The sequence below is a fragment of the Schistocerca nitens genome, chromosome 7, assembly GCF_023898315.1.
Source record: "Schistocerca nitens isolate TAMUIC-IGC-003100 chromosome 7, iqSchNite1.1, whole genome shotgun sequence".
In the NCBI taxonomy this organism is placed as follows: Eukaryota; Metazoa; Arthropoda; class Insecta; order Orthoptera; family Acrididae; genus Schistocerca; species Schistocerca nitens.
In genome coordinates this window covers 595,847,168-595,865,892 of record NC_064620.1, presented here as the reverse complement: position 1 = coordinate 595,865,892, position 18,725 = coordinate 595,847,168, and the positions used below count along the sequence as shown (strand labels likewise).

Genomic DNA, 18,725 nt, shown 5'->3' with positions numbered 1-18,725 from the left:
TCATCCAAATATTCGTCTTTTTTAAAAATAATTACATGATATTCTTCTGTTTGATTAATATTCTGGAGATGGTGTGCGGTTATGATGATCTGCCGAGCGTTGAAACACGTTTCCGCTGCGTCCAGTAAATAATTTAAAAGACCACCGTGAATTCTTAATACAGCATTTTCAAAGTACATCAAATTTCAGAACGCTTCGCACTGCAGATTAAATGTACGTTACCACGATTATTAAGAACGTTGCAAAATCTACATCTATTTTACAGTACAGCAAATCGGTAAATAGAATTGAACAACGAAACGCTATGTAGTCTTGCGCAAATGGGTGATCAGTTGGCATTGGGACCTTCCTGTTACTAAAGGACAAAGTTTTCCCAGTTCGAGGAATGGTTTAACCGACCAGTACCAGTAGAACTCTTAGGGTGCTATACAGACTGTGATCACATCCTTTACGAATTTTTTTTTAGGTAATGAGAGTGGGTTTCTCACTGTTGAAGTTACCCCTTAAACTATTATCTGCACAAGGAAATATTAAGGTTTTCTGTAGAAGTGGTGAGAAAATTTTCAGAACGGCGATCATATTTTCTTTCTCTGAAATAGGCAAGTATTTTTACAATTTTTTTTGTATTGGAAACTCTATAAATATAGCACACACACACACACACACACACACACACACACATATATATATATATATATATATATATATATATATATATATATATATATATATATATATATATATATATATATATATATATATATATCTTGAAAGTCGGGCGCCAGTTTCACAAGACAGAGATTCGCTTCAGCGGTCATTCAGAGAAAAGTTGAAAGCTTACTCAAAACGGCGACTGTGGTTGAAAATTACGTAAAGTTTCAAACGGCTTCTTCTCCTCCCCATGCGATTTCACCAATAGATGTAAGACTATCTTTGCCGGCGGATATAGCCGAGCGGTTTTAGGCGCTTCAGTCCGCAACCGCGCGACCGCTACGGTCGCAGGTTCGAATCCTGCCACGGGCATGGATGTGTGTGATGTCCTTAAGTTAGTTAGATTTAAGTAGTTCTCGTTCTAGGGGACTGATGACCTGAGATGTTAAATCCCATAGTACTTAGAGCCATTTGAACTATCTTTCTACGGCAGAATGTAAGACCTCTGTCAACTAATAACAAGGCAGTTTCCTGGGGCACAGTAGGCAGGATAGGTAGAGTCCCTGGCCTCCCATAAACTCCATCCACAGGCTCCGGTGCGTCCAGCGGCGCCGACCTACCGCCGTGTCGCCCTCTGCCAGTGCAATATCGGGGGACGTGGGGTCAGCACATCGCTCTCCCGGTCGTTGTCAATTGTTTTGTTAACTTCAGCAGCTACTGCTTGGTCAGTAGCTCCTCAGCTGGCATCACGGGGCTGAGCGCACTCCTTTCCAACCCTCCCACCGAGGAGGCAGAACCGGCAGTGGAGACCAGGTTTTCTAATGGCAACCAGCCGCGTTGACGACTCGTCTACGGAGTCCTCGGTGTCTGTTCCTTCCCCTGTTGGCAACGGTCCAGTTTTTTAGTGTCGTAAACTCAATCAAGTGGACCAGTTCTGAGGCCAGACAAACACGGAACTCAGACGCCACCAGCCTCGTCTGGTCATTCCTTATTCTACTAGCTGGAATCCGAACTGACGGATTCCGCCAGATGTCAAACGCGAGAACGTGCTTTGCTCTTGGCACTCGTGGCACCTTGCAGCTAGTCACAGTTCGGCTGCTCGCTTGTTTCAGCAGGACATCATAACACCATTCGAGTACAGGCAGCACCATCTTTACTCAGTGTGCGCGACTGCGTGACGTCATGACTGTACACGGCCAGCGCCAACCATATGGTAAGAAATCATTGCAGCAACCCCCTGTCTCACCCGTATCACGATTTCATGGGCTCAGTACTCTCTCCCCACAAAGACAGAATCGGTTCATGTCTAATTTACCACTCCTAGTACAAGTGAAGGCTTAGTTTAAATAATTTGGTGTCATTTTTCTCTGAGTTGCTCCGTTGATGTAATGTCACTGAAGGCTACTCTCGCCTAATTTTTGTATCACTGTGTCATCGGAATATAGCAAATTCTTAATCTGTAACCTGTTTTTTTTTTGTTTCAGTTATAAACTTTTTCCATCTAGTTAATCAACGATCACTTGCAGATGTGTACGAAGCAGATGCATACTAATGAGGAAATTACCTTAAATCCCAGTGTCTTGTTAATTTCAGCTGCCCTGTAGACGGCGCCAAGCTTTTCACAAACAGTTGTCTGATGGTCACCGCTAACGATAAGGAGGTGGTGCACAACGCACACTGTGCTGTAGACAGTATACTGAATGCAGATAGGAAAATATGTACCAGCGAATAGTCTGCATACGCGATTGTCTGAGTTGTTCAAATGGCTCTGAGCACTATGGGACTTAACATCTGTGGTCAACAGTCCCCTAGAACGTAGAACTACTTAAACCTAACTAACGTAAGGACATCACACACATCCATGCCCGAGGCAGGATACGAACCTGCGACCGTAGCGGTCACGCGGTTCCAGACTGAAGCGCCTAGAACCGAACGGCCACACTCTGAGCTGTTATTTACACGCTCTTCTGCATATAATTCTGTTCAGGAATTACAAGTTACTTGTTTATCCACTGTTTCTGGTGTGAAAAAAATTTCTTCCAATACATTTTCTTTTAAAATGAAAAGTTGGAAACATCCTGCAGAGCAAAAAACGTGTGGTCCACGTATGCACATCATTTTCATGTCAGTGCTTACGATGCATTTAAATGAACGGGTGGGTACGGTAGATAGCTGTAACCTTTACCGTTGATACTAATTCTCTCCCCCACGCAGGGGAGTTTGTAGGGGTTCGACGATTGCTACAGGGGCCCGTAATTAACCCACAACCTTAAAATCTAAAGTAACACACATAAAAAGCGAAAAGGAACTTAGTATTCCTAGATTTACATTATTCTTGGAGAATGAAGGTAGTCAAGATTAGTAACAATTCTTTTTATTACTATCACCGGATTTGACAGATCTAGGCAGTCACCGTCGGATCTTATAACGTAATAAGTGGTACATGTTCCTTACAGTACTGAAAGTCACATACTGACGTTGGGCAAAATAGAACGTGGTGTGGAACATCAGCGTGTCACAAATACACTGAAGCGCGAAATAAACTGGTATAGGCATTCGTATTCAAATACAGAGACATGTAGATAGGCGGAATACGGCGCTGCAGTCGGCAACGCCTATGTAAGACAACAAGTATCTGGCGCAATTGTTAGATTTGTTACTGCTGGTCCACTGGCAGGTTATGAAGATTTAAGTGAGATTGAACATGGTGTTATATTTGGCACACCAACGATGGGTCACAGAATCTCCGAGACAGAGATCAAGTAGGGATTTTCCCGTACGGCCCTTTCACGACTGTATCGTAAACATCAGAAATCCTGTAAAACATCAAATCTTCGACATCGGTCCGGCCGGAAAAAGCTCCAGAAACAACGGGAGCAACGACGACTGAAGAGAATCGTTCAACGTTAGAGAAGTGCAAGCCTTCGGCAGACTGCTGCAGATTTCAGGGTTGGGCCATCAACATGTGTCAACATGCGAACCATTCAACGAAACATCATCGATATGGGCTTTTGGAGTTGAAGGTCCATTCGAGTACCCTTGATGAATGCACGACAAAAAGCTTTAGGCCTCGCCTGGGCCCGTCAACACCGGCATTGGACTGTTGATGACTGGAAACGTGTTGCCTGGCCTGATGAGTCTCGTTTCAAATTGTCTTTAGCAGACGGACGTGTACGGGTGTGGAGACAACCTCACGAATCCATGGACCCTGCATGTCAGCAGTGGACTGTTTAAGCTGGTGGAGGCTCTGTAACGCTGTGGGGCGTGTGCAGTAGGAGTGATACGGGACGGCTGATACGTCTGTGACAGGTGACACGTATGTAAGCATCCTGTCTGATCAACTGCATCCATTCATGTCCATTGTACATTCCGACGGCACGGGTAATTGCAGCAGGGAAATGCGACACCCCACACGTCCAGAATAGCTACAGGGTGGTCCCAGAACACTCGTCTGAGTTTAAACACCTCCGCTGGCCACCATACTCCTCAGATATGAACATGATTGAGCATGAAACTTCCTGGCAGATTAAAACTGTATGCCGGACCGAGACTCGAACTCGGGACCATTGCCTTTCGCGTGAATATGCTCTACCAACTCAGCTACCCAAGCACGCCTCACGTCCCGTCCTCACAGCTATAATTCCGCCAGTACCTCGTCTCCCACCTTCCAAACTTCACAGAAGCTCTCCTGCGAACCTAGCAGAACTAGCACTCCTGGAAGAATGGATTTTACAGAGACATAGCTTAGTCACAGCCTGGGGGATGTTTCTAGAATGAAATTTTCACTCTACAGCGCAGTGTGCGCTGATATGAAACTTCCTGCCAGATTAAAACTGTGTGCCAGACTGAGAGTCCCGAGTTCGAGTCTCGGTCCGGCACACAGTTTTAATCTGCCAAGAAGTTTCACCCTGTATATCACCTGTCGTAGGACAAAGCTAACTACAAAATTTTTCAATGTGGGCATGTCAAACTAACATACTGTACTCAGTAAGAGCGGCGAATTTTTTCCTCGCTTTGGCGTAGTTACTATAAAACAAGGAAACGGAAGCAATGCCGAAAATGGACAGCGTGGAAGGTAACGGAGTAAAGTTTAAAAGCGAATTCACGTCTTTAAGAAGTGTAATAACAAAAACAATTGTACTCTCATTTTTGCGTTAGTATCCTTTATACACTGAAGAGCCAGAGAAACTCGAACACTTGCCTAATATCGCGTAGAGCCACCGCGAGCACACAGAAGCGCCGCAACACGACGTGGCATGGACTCGAGTAATGTCTAAAGTAGTGCTGAAGGGAACTGACACCATGAATCCTGCAGGGCTGTCCATAAATCCGTAAGAATACGAGGGAGTGGAGATCTCTTCTGAGCAGCACGTTGCAAGGCATCCAAGATCATGTCTGAGGAGTTGGGTGACCAGTGGGAGGTTTTAAATTGACATCAATGGATGCAGGTGGTCAGACAGGATGCTTACGTACGTGTCACCTGTCAGAGTCGTATGTAGACGTATCAGCGGTCCCGTATCACTCCAACTGCACACGCCCCACACCATTACAGAGCCACCACCAGCTTCAACAGTCCCCTGCTGACATTCTGGGTCTATGGATTCATGACGATGTCTCCATATCCCCACACGTCCATCCGCTCGAGACGCTTTAAAACGAGACTCGTCCGACTAGGTAACATGTTTCCAGTCTTCAACAGTCGAATATCGGAGTTCACGGACCCAGGCTAGTTATAAAGCTTTGTGTCGCGCCTCATAAAGAATATACGAGTGGATCTTAGGCTCCAAAAGCCCATATATGTGGGGTCCTGCCTAGTCGTCGCTTATAGGGTGCTTAAAGGATGCTGCGTTCTCGAAATTCTGTACAACAATTCAAGCAAATAACATTAATACTTTTTATTACAATAAAGAAGATTGACAATACTTTGAATTTCTAGCGGTGTTGCAAGCGATGGGCGACTTGCAAATAATCAAAGTGCTTTGCTATATACTATGTCGATGTAACCACTGGAGTTGGATCACTAATAACTGCTATCGTAGTGTCGGTCTACAACTGTCGTGGTCTGTGAGTCCCGGTTTGGTACTGCGCCGCCGAGGCTGGCGGGAGCGGCGGTTATATTGTCTTCGGCTGGAGGGCGTGCCTGTCGTGGTGCGGTCCTAATCAGCGCACCATTGGCAGAAGTCGTGTCACCGCCTACTCTGCTCTTGCGTTCTTCATCTTCGTTCCGGCGCTTGACGTTACGCCAGAACAGTATCGATGACGTTTCGTTGAATGGTTCGCACGCTGACACTTGTTGATGGCGCAGGACTGAAATCTGCAGCAATTTGCGGAAGTGTTGCACTTCTGTCACGTTGAATGATTCCCGTCAGTCGTCTTTTGTCCAGTTCTTAGAGGATCTTTTTCCTGTCGCAGAGATGTCGCAGATTTGATGTTTCACTGGATACCTCATATTCACGGTACGCTCGTGAAATGGTCGTAGGGGAAAACACGCACTTCATCATTACCTCGGTGATGCTGTGTCCCATCGCTCGTGCGCCGACTATAACACAACGTTAAAACTCTCTCAAATCTTGATAACCTGCCATTGTAGTAGCAGTAACCGATCTAACAACTGCGCCAGACGCTTGTTGACTTATATAGGCGTTACCGACCGCGGCGTTGTATTCTGGCTGTTTACGTATCTCCGTATTTGAATACGCACGCCTATACTAGTTTCTTAGGCACTTCAGTGTATTCTGGAAAGGACGAGAGATATATGTGACGTAAATAACTTCTAGTATTTTGCAGTTCATCTTCTTTTTCTAAATTAATCGCGGACGTTACATTACGATCCCAACGATATAGAGACTATCAAAAGAGAATGACGAAACACTTTAGAAAAAGACCATGAAAAAGAACCGAGAGAAATGAGATTCACTGATTATGAAACAATTGAGTATGTCGTCAGAATTTTACTGACGCCGAAATACCGACAGAAGTGCACCAACGGCGTTTGTACTAATGGAGAATGGAAACTAGTGTGCTGTAACGCCTCCACGTTCTATGACGGGTAGAGCACTGTACGTATTTCTTCTGCTAGGATTTTTGTACTCATTGAGTTTTTCTTCATCGTTAGCCACTTTTCAAGCATTGCTGTATATAACCCTCTCCAGCCCTTCTACACCTTACGATCCAATAGTTACGGCATCCATTTTCTTGTTTCTTTATATCGTGAACTCACATTTCATTAGTCTGTTCATTACATGTTGTTTTTATTACGAGGAATCGAAAACACAATTTCCATAACCAGTCCATAGCCATTTCGTCTTGATATATGCTTAACTCATTTCTATATTATTTTCTTAACGGTCACTGATACGTCATCCTTTCTTTATTTTCTCTAATCAGTTTGTTATTTGTCACTATGTGTTACGTATTTCATACATGTTTCCACTGTTAACATCTTAAGGAGTATTTGCGTACCTAACTAACATGTTTCATTTTTGTAAGTAAGTGCGGGCAGTGTGAACAGTTTATAGGGCTTCTGTTTGAGGCATGTTGTGATTTTGCATCTGAATACTGAATTCAGTTTCCCGAAATACAAAGACGTTTGTGCTCTCTTGTCTATTTAATAATGAATCCATACGTTTGCGTTTAAAATAACGCAAAGTAAAATTCACTATATTCTTATATAACTTTATGGTTAATTTTTGCTATTTTCCCGTAGGCAAACAGACTGAATATATTTTGGTGTTATCGTAATATTAGTCTACAGGCTTACACTGGCTCCTTTTTCGAGTCACTCCATTTTTTCCACAAGGATTCTCGTTCCGAAACAAACAAGAATATGTCATCTGCTCATCGGAAGCTGTTCAGATAACATCTAGTTATACGTTTACTTCTTGATACTTTATAATGATTTGAAGGCCTCTTCCTAGGCCGCATAATGTAGGTGAGATGAGTTACTTTCACAGAAGCACTCACCCCCATTTCTTAACTTTTCTTCGTGTAATCAATCGAATGGAACCTGTATCCTTGCTGTACACGATCTTGGCAGATGCTGGTGGAGTATCTTCGAGTACGCGGTAATATAGTGCATGGGAAATAAGATTCCCCCAGATAATACACTCTAAAACATAAAATAATGACGCCCCACGAACGAACCATTCAAATGGGACGAAATGGGTAGATTTGAGGTCCATGTCCATCAAACAAATGATTACGATTTTATAAAAACTCAATAATTTATTCGAGGGAAATACACTCCTGGAAATGGAAAAAAGAACACATTGACACCGGTGTGTCAGACCCACCATACTTGCTCCGGACACTGCGAGAGGGCTGTACAAGCAATGATCACACGCACGGCACAGCGGACACACCAGGAACCGCGGTGTTGGCCGTCGAATGGCGCTAGCTGCGCAGCATTTGTGCACCGCCGCCGTCAGTGTCAGCCAGTTTGCCGTGGCATACGGAGCTCCATCGCAGTCTTTAACACTGGTAGCATGCCGCGACAGCGTGGACGTGAACCGTATGTGCAGTTGACGGACTTTGAGCGAGGGCGTATAGTGGGCATGCGGGAGGCCGGGTGGACGTACCGCCGAATTGCTCAACACGTGGGGCGTGAGGTCCCCACAGTACATCGATGTTGTCGCCAGTGGTCGGCGGAAGGTGCACGTGCCCGTCGACCTGGGACCGGACCGCAGCGACGCACGGATGCACGCCAAGACCGTAGGATCCTACGCAGTGCCGTAGGGGACCGCACCGCCACTTCCCAGCAAATTAGGGACACTGTTGCTCCTGGGGTATCGGCGAGGACCATTCGCAACCGTCTCCATGAAGCTGCGCTACGGTCCCGCACACCGTTAGGCCGTCTTCCGCTCACGCCCCAACATCGTGCAGCCCGCCTCCAGTGGTGTCGCGACAGGCGTGAATGGAGGGACGAATGGAGACGTGTCGTCTTCAGCGATGAGAGTCGCTTCTGCCTTGGTGCCAATGATGGTCGTATGCGTGTTTGGCGCCGTGCAGGTGAGCGCCACAATCAGGACTGCATACGACCGAGGCACACAGGGCCAACACCCGGCATCATGGTGTGGGGAGCGATCTCCTACACTGGCCGTACACCACTGGTGATCGTCGAGGGGACACTGAATAGTGCACGGTACATCCAAACCGTCATCGAACCCATCGTTCTACCATTCCTAGACCGGCAAGGGAATTTGCTGTTCCAACAGGACAATGCACGTCCGCATGTATCCCGTGCCACCCAACGTGCTCTAGAATGTGTAAGTCAACTACCCTGGCCAGCAAGATCTCCGGATCTGTCCCCCATTGAGCATGTTTGGGACTGGATGAAGCGTCGACTCACGCGGTCTGCACGTGCAGCACGAACGCTGGTCCAACTGAGGCGCCAGGTGGAAATGGCATGGCAAGCCGTTCCACAGGACTACATCCAGCATCTCTACGATGGTCTCCATGGGAGAATAGCAGCCTGCATTGCTGCGAAAGGTGGATATACACTGTACTAGTGCCGACATTGTGCATGCTCTGTTGCCTGTGTATATGTGCCTGTGGTTCTGTCAGTGTGATCATGTGATGTATCTGACCCCAGGAATGTGTCAATAAAGTTTCCCCTTCCTGGGACAATGAATTCACGGTGTTCTTATTTCAATTTCCAGGAGTGTAGGTTTACGAATTAAGTGAATAATGCCTTGGTCCACCTCTGGCCCATGTGGAAGCAGCTATTCTGCCTGTCATTGTTAGATTTTATGGTCGACCTTCTGAAGAAGATAATGTCAAATTCTATCTAGTTGGTGCATTAGATCGTCAAAATCACGAGCTGGTTGCATGGCGCTGCCCCTAATACTCCAAACGTTCTCAACTGGGGAGAGATCCGGCGGTCTTGCCAGCCAACGTATGGTTTACCGAGCACGAAGACATCCCGTACAAAATCGCCGTGTGTGGGCGGCCACTGTCTTCCTGAAATGTAATTCAGGATCGCTTGCCATCAAGGGTAACAAAATTCGGCGTAGAATATCGTCGACGCACCAACGTGCTTTAAGGCTAGCAGGGGGTGACTGGCATCCCAGACCATCACTCCTGGTTGTCGGGCAGTATGGCGGGCGACACTCACATTGGTTATCCCTCCCCTGATCGGGGAGCCTCCAGACACGTCTTCGTCCAGAAATTTCACACACCGGAGTAGACTTGCCTCCTGTGATATGTCTCGCTGCAACTGAGCCCCATTTACCAGCGAAGACGTGTCTGGAATGCCCCAGACAGCACAACAACCAAGACTGATGGCCTGGTATACCATTTCTTTGCCCATTTGGTTGTCACCCGCAGCACCGTTACAGCAGAGCTGTATGATGATGGTTTTGTACACTTCGTCCTGTTGCCCTTCATGGCAAGCCATCGTGATCTTACATTTCAGCAAGATAATGCCTGAGCACACATGGCGAGAGTTTCTGCAGCTTGCCAAACCTTACCTTGGCCAGTAAGGTCTCCGGATCAACTGAGAACGTTTGGAGCATTTCGGACAGAGGCCTGAAGCCTGTTCGCGCTTCAAAAACGCCAATTGGGCAGAATTTGGCACGATATGACTCAGGACGACATTCAACAGCTCTTTCAGTCAACGCCTACCCGACCAAGTGCTTGCATAACTGACACAACTGGCCCAACAAATTAATGACTTGCCCAATTTGTGAAGCTCTTTCTTTTGAAAAAAAAAAAGAGAAAAATCCCAATTTTCCTGCAACTGTAATCATTTGTTTGTGTATACATGCGCATCACATCTAACGACGTTCGTATCCTTCGTGATACACCATTTTTTGTGCGTGTGTTAGAGTGTATTCCATGCACCTTAAGATAGACAATCAGTGCAGCTAATGTAAGGTGGGTTAGCTATCTGAAGTTGAAAAAAATATGTTGTCGACCAGTTTTATTTCGTCCACACAGTATAATGAATTTATCATTTGGAATATATATAAACGGTTTATTGCTGCTTATCATGTAACTAAATGCAAGGAATGGCTTTTGTGTTTCAGCTGTCCTCGTCTAACGCGACGCAGGTCGTGCTGAAGTCTGTGGGGCTGAGCCTGTCTGGCAACTTCAGCTGCGAGGTGACAGCCGACGCCTCCTTCCTCACCAAGACGGTGTCCGCCACCATGCACGTGGTTGGTGAGTAGCCATCCCCTCTGCTTTCAGAAAATTACCCGCCAGTTATATTAAAGCGGAAGGATCCAAGCAAAATATATGCACAACGGCGGAGTGTTGTGCAAAACCATCATTACTACTTGGCGCAGTCACACAGCAGGGCGCAATTTTATAACAGGTGCTTCAGAATAGTGTAACGCCGTTAAATATTATGACACACTAATAAAACTACCCCTCTCATAGCTCCACATTCGCGAATATTTGTGATGAGTGTCAGTAGTTGGCCAGTAATGGGTGGCTGCATAAATGTTTTTTTAAACATAGATTTTGAGACGCATTAGTCTCTCTGTTGCTTAAATGTGCAGATTTTTGAAATTAACTGTTGCTTTGTGTGTGTGTGTGTGTGTGTGTGTGTGTGTGTGTGTGAAACAGAAGACCTGGAGGAAGAAAACTAAACGATTATTTTACTGTAATACACATTCTTTGGCGAGAAGGTCAAATAAAAATCTCAAAACGAAACTTAAGATTTCCACATGGGATGGTGTAAATTTTGCTAGCTCGAAACAAACTGAGCATTCACATTTAATATTGTAGATAACGTTAACCTTATTTTTGTACAATGGCTCTGTTGAAGAGGATTTCGTGCCTTCGTGTCTAATGGTAATAACATACTCTGCCTGAAAAAGTTACGAAGTTTGATACTTCGAAGACAAGTACTTGCGTTTCTCTTCATCTCTCGTGGTTTCTTCCTGGTGCACGAAAATACAGCGATGAACCGACCGTTCCTGTTTAAATACAGACTTTGACGTAAAAACACCCTTTGTGTGCACAGAATTTATAACCACTATTATCCTATCAGAAAATTGATAATGCATCTTAAGTTTTAAAGTTTCGATCCATCTGATTAGGTCCAGAAGTCTGAGGCAGACAACCTCAGAACAATTTGAATACGACTTGTATGCTGCTTTGTTTATGTGTTTATTTATTTATCTGGAATACCGGAATATGAGATCGAAAAATGTATTTATAGTGGTCCTAGAAATAGTACTACTGGGGAGACGTCTGCGCAAGCAAAGACAGATTATGTGAAGCCACTTACTGGGTGCGATACATATATATCAGATAAGATTGTTTTCTGGTAAGAATTATATGGAGAGAAGACTGACACCACAACATTAGAACAACTGACCTACACGAAAAGAAAGAAAATTTGAACTCAGAGGTTTATCTGCATTGAGCAGGGGGAATTTTTTATGTGGCTCATTGTAGGTGATCGTTTTCCGGTCTGGACCTGTGTCGTTACGCTGTGAGTATTTTCATCGTAACAAATAAGTTCAGTGGAACTAAATGAATGCCTTATTTCAGTCTGGATTTTTCGACTACAGGAAAATATCGCATATTAGGTGCAACCCAAAAGAAATGACAGGGATTCGGTAGATTTGCGTACCTGCCAGTCTACTTGTGATTTCTCCTTCTGTTTATGCACCATATGTATGAACACACAACTTAATTTGTTCCTTGCATATGTGCTACATGTATTTCATTTGAATTGGTCTTTTTTAAATGGGTATCAGTCAAGAAAAACAACTTCGGGGAATTAAAAAACTGTTTTAGTACTAAAATACCAGGAAATAAGAATGCCTCCTCATATTAATTAGTAGTATACTTTTAATTATTAGATGACTACAAATACATACAATTTTATGAACGTTTAAAATGTGAAAACATCCGCCCTTTAAAAAAATTTTGGTCTCATAGGAAGAAGACACATAATAAAATGTTGATGATTGATCGCATTAGTGAATTAAATGTTACAAAAACCACTGTAAGCCACAGAAAATGAATATAATGGTTTTAAACTTGCAATAGAAACATGTAGCAGTTTTGGGAATGGTACACAGAACCCACGTCTTTTCACTTGTAATGAACTTTTTCTCAGTCATCGTCATATGCTGTTGTGCTGTCAGTAGACAGCTGTCAGCTCAACAGTTCCTCGTAGAACTGCATATGCTCACTTGGAATGTACTGCTGCACCTTTTCTAACTCTTAAATTCTCTGCACTTTAATTGCCACCCGTCCTGCTGGGTACACGGAGTGAATGTGTGACTCACTAACCCGTTGATACATGTCGAACTTTTAATGAACCCATCTCTGGCACTCCAGTGCACAAAGTGAAAGAAACTGCTGATTGCGAAGTTATTGTCACATTTTGGCTTGCTCCGTGTTTCCTCAGAAACTGTCGTCTTCTTGTAATATTTTGTGTACCAGCCTTTAAAGTCCAGAATATCACATGTGTCAACTTACTTAACCATAAATTTTCCAGGGTTTGTACTACATTGTAGAATGTGCAGTGTTGTTTGATGAACAGTGGATGTCCTACCGTTCCGTCGAAGCTTCTTTGAAATGATACCAGAGTCTCGATCGAATGATAAAAAAGCTGTATCCTCTCACTGTTGAATAAGTCTGAAACGTTCAGAATCTGTCAGTGATAGTAAGACTCCCTTTCCACCGGTTCCTTCATAATAAACATACAAAGTGCTTAACCCCTTCTGTATGTCCTGAATGCAGAGCCCTGACTGAGATTTTCGTGAGATGAAGTACATCCTGTACTGGTACTTTTGGCCGGCTAACATTTTCCATATAATCAAATGCGAGGGATAATAGATGCTGCTCTCTATTGGCTTCATCTGAATTTTCATAGGTGAGAACAGAATAATTTTCCAGAATGAGATTTTCACTCTGCAGCGGAGTGTGCGCTGATATGAAACTTCCTGGCAGATTAAAACTGTGTGCCCAACCGAGACTCGAACTCGGGACCTTTGCCTTTCGCGAGCAAGTGCTCTACCATCTGAGCTACCGAAGCACGACTCACGCCCGGTCCTCACAGCTTTACTTCTGCCAGTATCTCGTCTTCTACCTTCCAAACTTTACAGAAGCTCTCCTGCGAACCTTGCAGAACTAGCACTCCTGAAAGAAAGGATACTGCGGAGACATGGCTTAGCCACAGCCTGGGGGATGTTTGCAGAATGAGATTTTCACTCTGCAGCGGAGTGTGCGCTGATATGAAAGGCAAAGGTCCCGAGTTCGAGCCTCGGTCGGGAACACAGTTTTAATCTGCCAGGACGTTTCATATCAGAATAAATTTGTTTCTTTTAATTTGTAGCCGGTGTATCGCAAGCTCGGCAGGAGCTGCGCGGTTTGCTGTATCATTGAAATGTGGTGATCTAAGCTTCAATTTCTACTCTTCACATCTACAGTAGACCGCCCAAATCAGTAGTTGAAATTCTCCTTGAGATAACTCCAGTAGAAATAGAAACATATTTTGTATCAGTAAACCTCTCCAAGAACAACTTATACTTCATTTTGACATATGAACCTGCACAAGTTTAAACACCTTTTTAGAACAGTAGTAAGATTCCTGCAATGACAGGGACTGAATACCTTCCCTCACTTGACCATGGACAGAGGAGGGACGACTATGACTAACTCCTGTACCCCTCTTGTCTTCTGGGGTTTTAGCAGCAAGCTATAGTTGCCTTATTCTTCGAAATCAATTTTCACTGATGTCAAACACTGCGTGGAAAGTTTTGACACACACCTCTTCTTGTGATAAGTGATGCTAAAAGAATGTACTACCATAGGTAGTTCATATTTTTTAACGCTTCTGCTTGATTGGTGTCAATCTATTAGCCCTTGAAGAAACAGGTCTCGCTCATTCTTCGATGAATTACCATAAAAAGTTGTAAAGATGTGCATTATCGCCTATTGATATATCGAGAAAAAGTATCAATATGTGCATATATCAACAGTAAAAGTATATACGTAACGGCTCACACAAATATGGGCCTCACGTTGTAAATATACTGCCCATTTCATGCCTGTATATGTGAGTTTTGATTTATTGTTAGATGTTCTGTACGTCACCAGATTAACAGCCTGCTTATCCTCGTTAGAGCAAGAATCTAAAGGAAAACGGTGCTCGTTCCAGCTTGGCGATAATCACTTTGCTAAAAATGGCACCTGCACGCAGGTGACACAATAAAAGGTGTCCGTTGGGCCGTCGTCCATTTTCGCCACATATCGGATTTGTCCGGAACACTTCACGTCCACTTCCCTGTTTTTCCATTTCTGCCAACGCCAGTGACCTAAGAGTTGTAGTGTCAAAATTGCGAGTCTGTTGGCAGCGCCGAGCGCCGATTACGTCAGCATTTCGCCTCACATATCCCCGCTCACGGCAAAGGCAAGTCTTGTCATTTAGATTTTTGTTCATCATTTTCAACAACTGTTTTTGAAGAATGCTGATGGGAAAAAATTGCACACCAGCTGCGATAAAAATTGTTTTTTAACACAGCAGGTATACTATTTCTTCACATCGGAAATTTTGTTTTTCCATTCATGCTGGAGACCTTCTATTTGAATGTCATCCATATGTCGGAGACTATGTATCGATCCAGCAGTGTCCGTGAACTTGTCGATGGCCACCTTCCCGACCTTCTACTTAAAACCATTTACTTTACTGGCTATGTTTCAGCATGATGCGGGGTAACACCGTTGGGGATGTAGAGCTCCTTCTAAATTTTTTGGTGTCGATTTCATTACGCTGACTCAGTTACACTATACCTTGTCCAGTTTAAATGTGCATATATAATTAAGCTAGGGACTGATAAATTATTTTTAAATGCTTCGAGGCACATTGGGGTCTGCTCTTTCTCGTAGGATATTTATCACTGTTTCGGATTTTTGTGTTACTCTTCTAGCATGTGACCTTGCGCAACAGTACGTGGACTACTTACAACCCTAAATACTGTGAAGTTTTCCTGCCTGCAAATTTGCATGAGCGTGGAATTATTCGACTGAAGCCTGCACATCAATGTCTAGTGCACACGCTGATCGAGATCTTCCTAGACGATATTTCTAGTATGTTACCGTATTTAGCAGACAAGTGTTATCACACACTAGATCATGCATATCCATACTAGAGTTATTGAAAAGCAATGGGGACAAAATAGATCCTAAGCCAGAAATTCTCATCCGCGGTCTAGCTGTTTGTAGCCCATTTGTGATGATGATTTGATGATGTGACAACACCTGTTGTAGATTTTGAGCAACTTGTTTGGGCAGATCTCAGTCCATTGTTAACTCCGTTAAATTTGCCGGTAAGTATTTATTTCCACCTCGTTTGTGCCTGCTCCACATTGAAACCGAAATTGTTATGGTAACAGGAAGCTGTCTTTTCCGGCCACCGCTCCAAACCATACTAATTATCGATTCCAATGTTTTGGGCGTGCGTGTTAACAGTGTCATAGGTCTATAAGATTATACCTTATTTCTGTCCTTGACTTGTTTCTTAATTTTCGCTACTCTTACTAATTTCATAAATGGATTAACGACGCACTGGCTCCATACTCGATTCAAGATATTGATTTGCTGTTTTCCCAATTGTGAGAGGAGCCAAAGCACTTCGCAGCTAATCTCGGTAGATGTAACACCATTTAGGTTCTGCATATGGGATGTCCCAGACGGAATTCTCAGAGTTCATGGCTACGACAGGAACGATTATTCGAAGCACCAATAGTCTAGTAAAAACAGAGTAGGTATTAAAATCCATGGAGAAGAAATAAAAACTTTGAGGTTCGGCGATGACATTGTAATTCTGTCAGAGACAGCAAAAGACTTGGAAGAGCAGTTGAACGGAATGGACAGTGTCTTGAAAGGAGGGTATAAGATGAACATCAACAAAAGCAAAACGAGGATAATGGAATGCTGTCGAATTAAGTCGGGTGATGCTGAGGGAATTACGTTAGGAAATGAGACACTTAAAGTAGTAAAGGAGTTTTGCTATTTGGGGAGCAAAATAACTGATGATAGTCGAAGTAGAGAGGATATAAAATGTAGACTGGCAATGGCAAGGAAAGCGTTTCTATCGAAGGGAAATTTGTTAACACCGAGTATTGATTTAAGTGTCAGGAAGTCGTTTCTGGAAGTATTTGTATGGAGTGTACCCATGTATGGAAGTGAAACATGGACGATAAATAGTTTAGACAAGAAGAGAATAGAAGCTTTCGAAATGTGTGCTACAGAAGAATGCTGAAGATTAGATGGGTAGATCACATAACTAATGAGGGGGTAGTGAATAGAATTGGGGAGGAGTTTGTGGCACAACTTGACTAGAAGAAGGGATCGGTTGGTAGGACATGTTCTGAGGCATCAAGAGATCACCAATTTAGCACTGGAGGGCAGCGTGGAGGGTAAAAATCGTAGAGGGAGACCAAGAGATGAGTACACTAAGCAGATTCAGAAGGATGTAGGTTGCAGTAGGTATTGGGAGATGAAGAAGCTTGCACAGGATAGAGTAGCATGGAGAGCTGCATCAAACCAGTCTCAGGACTGAAGACCACAACAACAACAATGTTAATCTTGCCTTAATTTCTGTGTCAGTCCACCTAATTTGTTTGTTTCTATTGTGGCACTTGGTTGTTTTTGCGTGCAAATATTTTTCTGTTTGGACACGTGCTCCACATGGACGGCGCGCAGTTACTGCCCGCTATCCATGTGGAGCACGTGTTGCTCTCATCGCGGACTTCTGGTACTGAGCCACACACAATTGATTTCATCAGAGTGTATGGGCCTGAAGAAGTTGACGCAACGTCGAAATTAGTAGCCAAATCAATATAAAATCTTAAGTACAACTGGAGGAATTACATTTGTAATAAAAAATTATACCCGCTGTGTCCACCTTCGTCCAATTTAAATATGGATGTACGAAGATTGTTTCGTATTGTTCTAATTTATCCAGTTTAACGCTGCTGTTTCGTGACACAGGGAAGCGAGTCTGACCCGGTTAGAATCCACCCCACCGATTTGCTCAGGGAGCTGGAGAGTCAGGTGGCATGGATGCAGTTTTCAGGCGTTTTTCCATTTCCCACTGGGTAAATAAGGGGCTGGTTCCCCACTCGCGCCTCAGATAGGCGGTACGCAAAACTTTGTCATACCCTCACACGTGATACACTCTAGATGCAAACAGATGGCGTACATTGATTCCGTCTTAGGGGGTGAGTAAGAGACTGATGACCTTAGATGTTTAGTCTGTGAAATCATCACATTCTACATCTGATTTAGCAATTTTCGTGACTAATCTACACTCAGTGACGTAGAAATGCTCTTGAGACACACAGCTAGCTTGTATTTTGAATCTTTGTGCAACATCTCTTGCTGCATCTTCATGTGGTTGAGATTTTTGACTCAAGAATAAAAGTCTAAGATTCTTACCACATTTTCTCTACGACAGCTAACACATCTTGTGAATCACAAGTGCAATTAAGGATGCTTATGGGGCACAAGAGGTGTTAGCTGTTAATGTTCAGCACGGACCAGAATGCCGTTCTGGTCCGTACTGCCGGAGTTGGCAGTCATGTCTGCATGAGATGTACTTGCTTGTGTGAACAAATATTGTGTGTGTGTGTGTGTGTGTGTGTGTGTGTGTGTGTGTGTGTGTGTTTGTGTGTGTGTGTGTGTGTGCCTGCCTCTTTTTTCTGACGAAGGCTGTGACTGATCGCTAATCTTTAAGTGTCTTTCAGTTTTGCCTGTCTGTAGCGTTCACGTCATGTAAGTAGCAGCCGGCCGAAGTGGCCGTGCGGTTAAAGGCGCTGCAGTCTGGAACCGCAAGACCGCTACGGTCGCAGGTTCGAATCCTGCCTCGGGCATGGATGTTTGTGATGTCCTTAGGTTAGTTAGGTTTAACTAGTTCTACGTTCTAGGGGACTAATGACCTCAGCAGTTGAGTCCCATAGTGCTCAGAGCCATTTGAACCATTTGAACCATGTAAGTAGCAATCTATTTTTACTACATTGTTGATCTTCCAGCCGTGAGATTCCATTGTTGGTTAGAGAAAACTGTTTTATAAATGGTTCATACGCCCTCGAAATGCCCAGCGGTACTGA

The 18,725-nt window shown here is 44.0% G+C and overlaps 1 protein-coding gene across 1 annotated transcript in view; it reads left to right on the top strand.

The window, feature by feature from the left end:
* Positions 1–18,725, top strand: part of LOC126195763 (uncharacterized) — a 759,248-nt gene that overhangs the window by 295,008 nt on the left and 445,515 nt on the right. Inside the window, exon 3 of the mRNA XM_049934390.1 lies at positions 10,677–10,809. Within this exon, the coding sequence (XP_049790347.1) occupies positions 10,677–10,809 (133 nt within the window). The remainder of the gene's footprint in view (positions 1–10,676; positions 10,810–18,725) is intronic.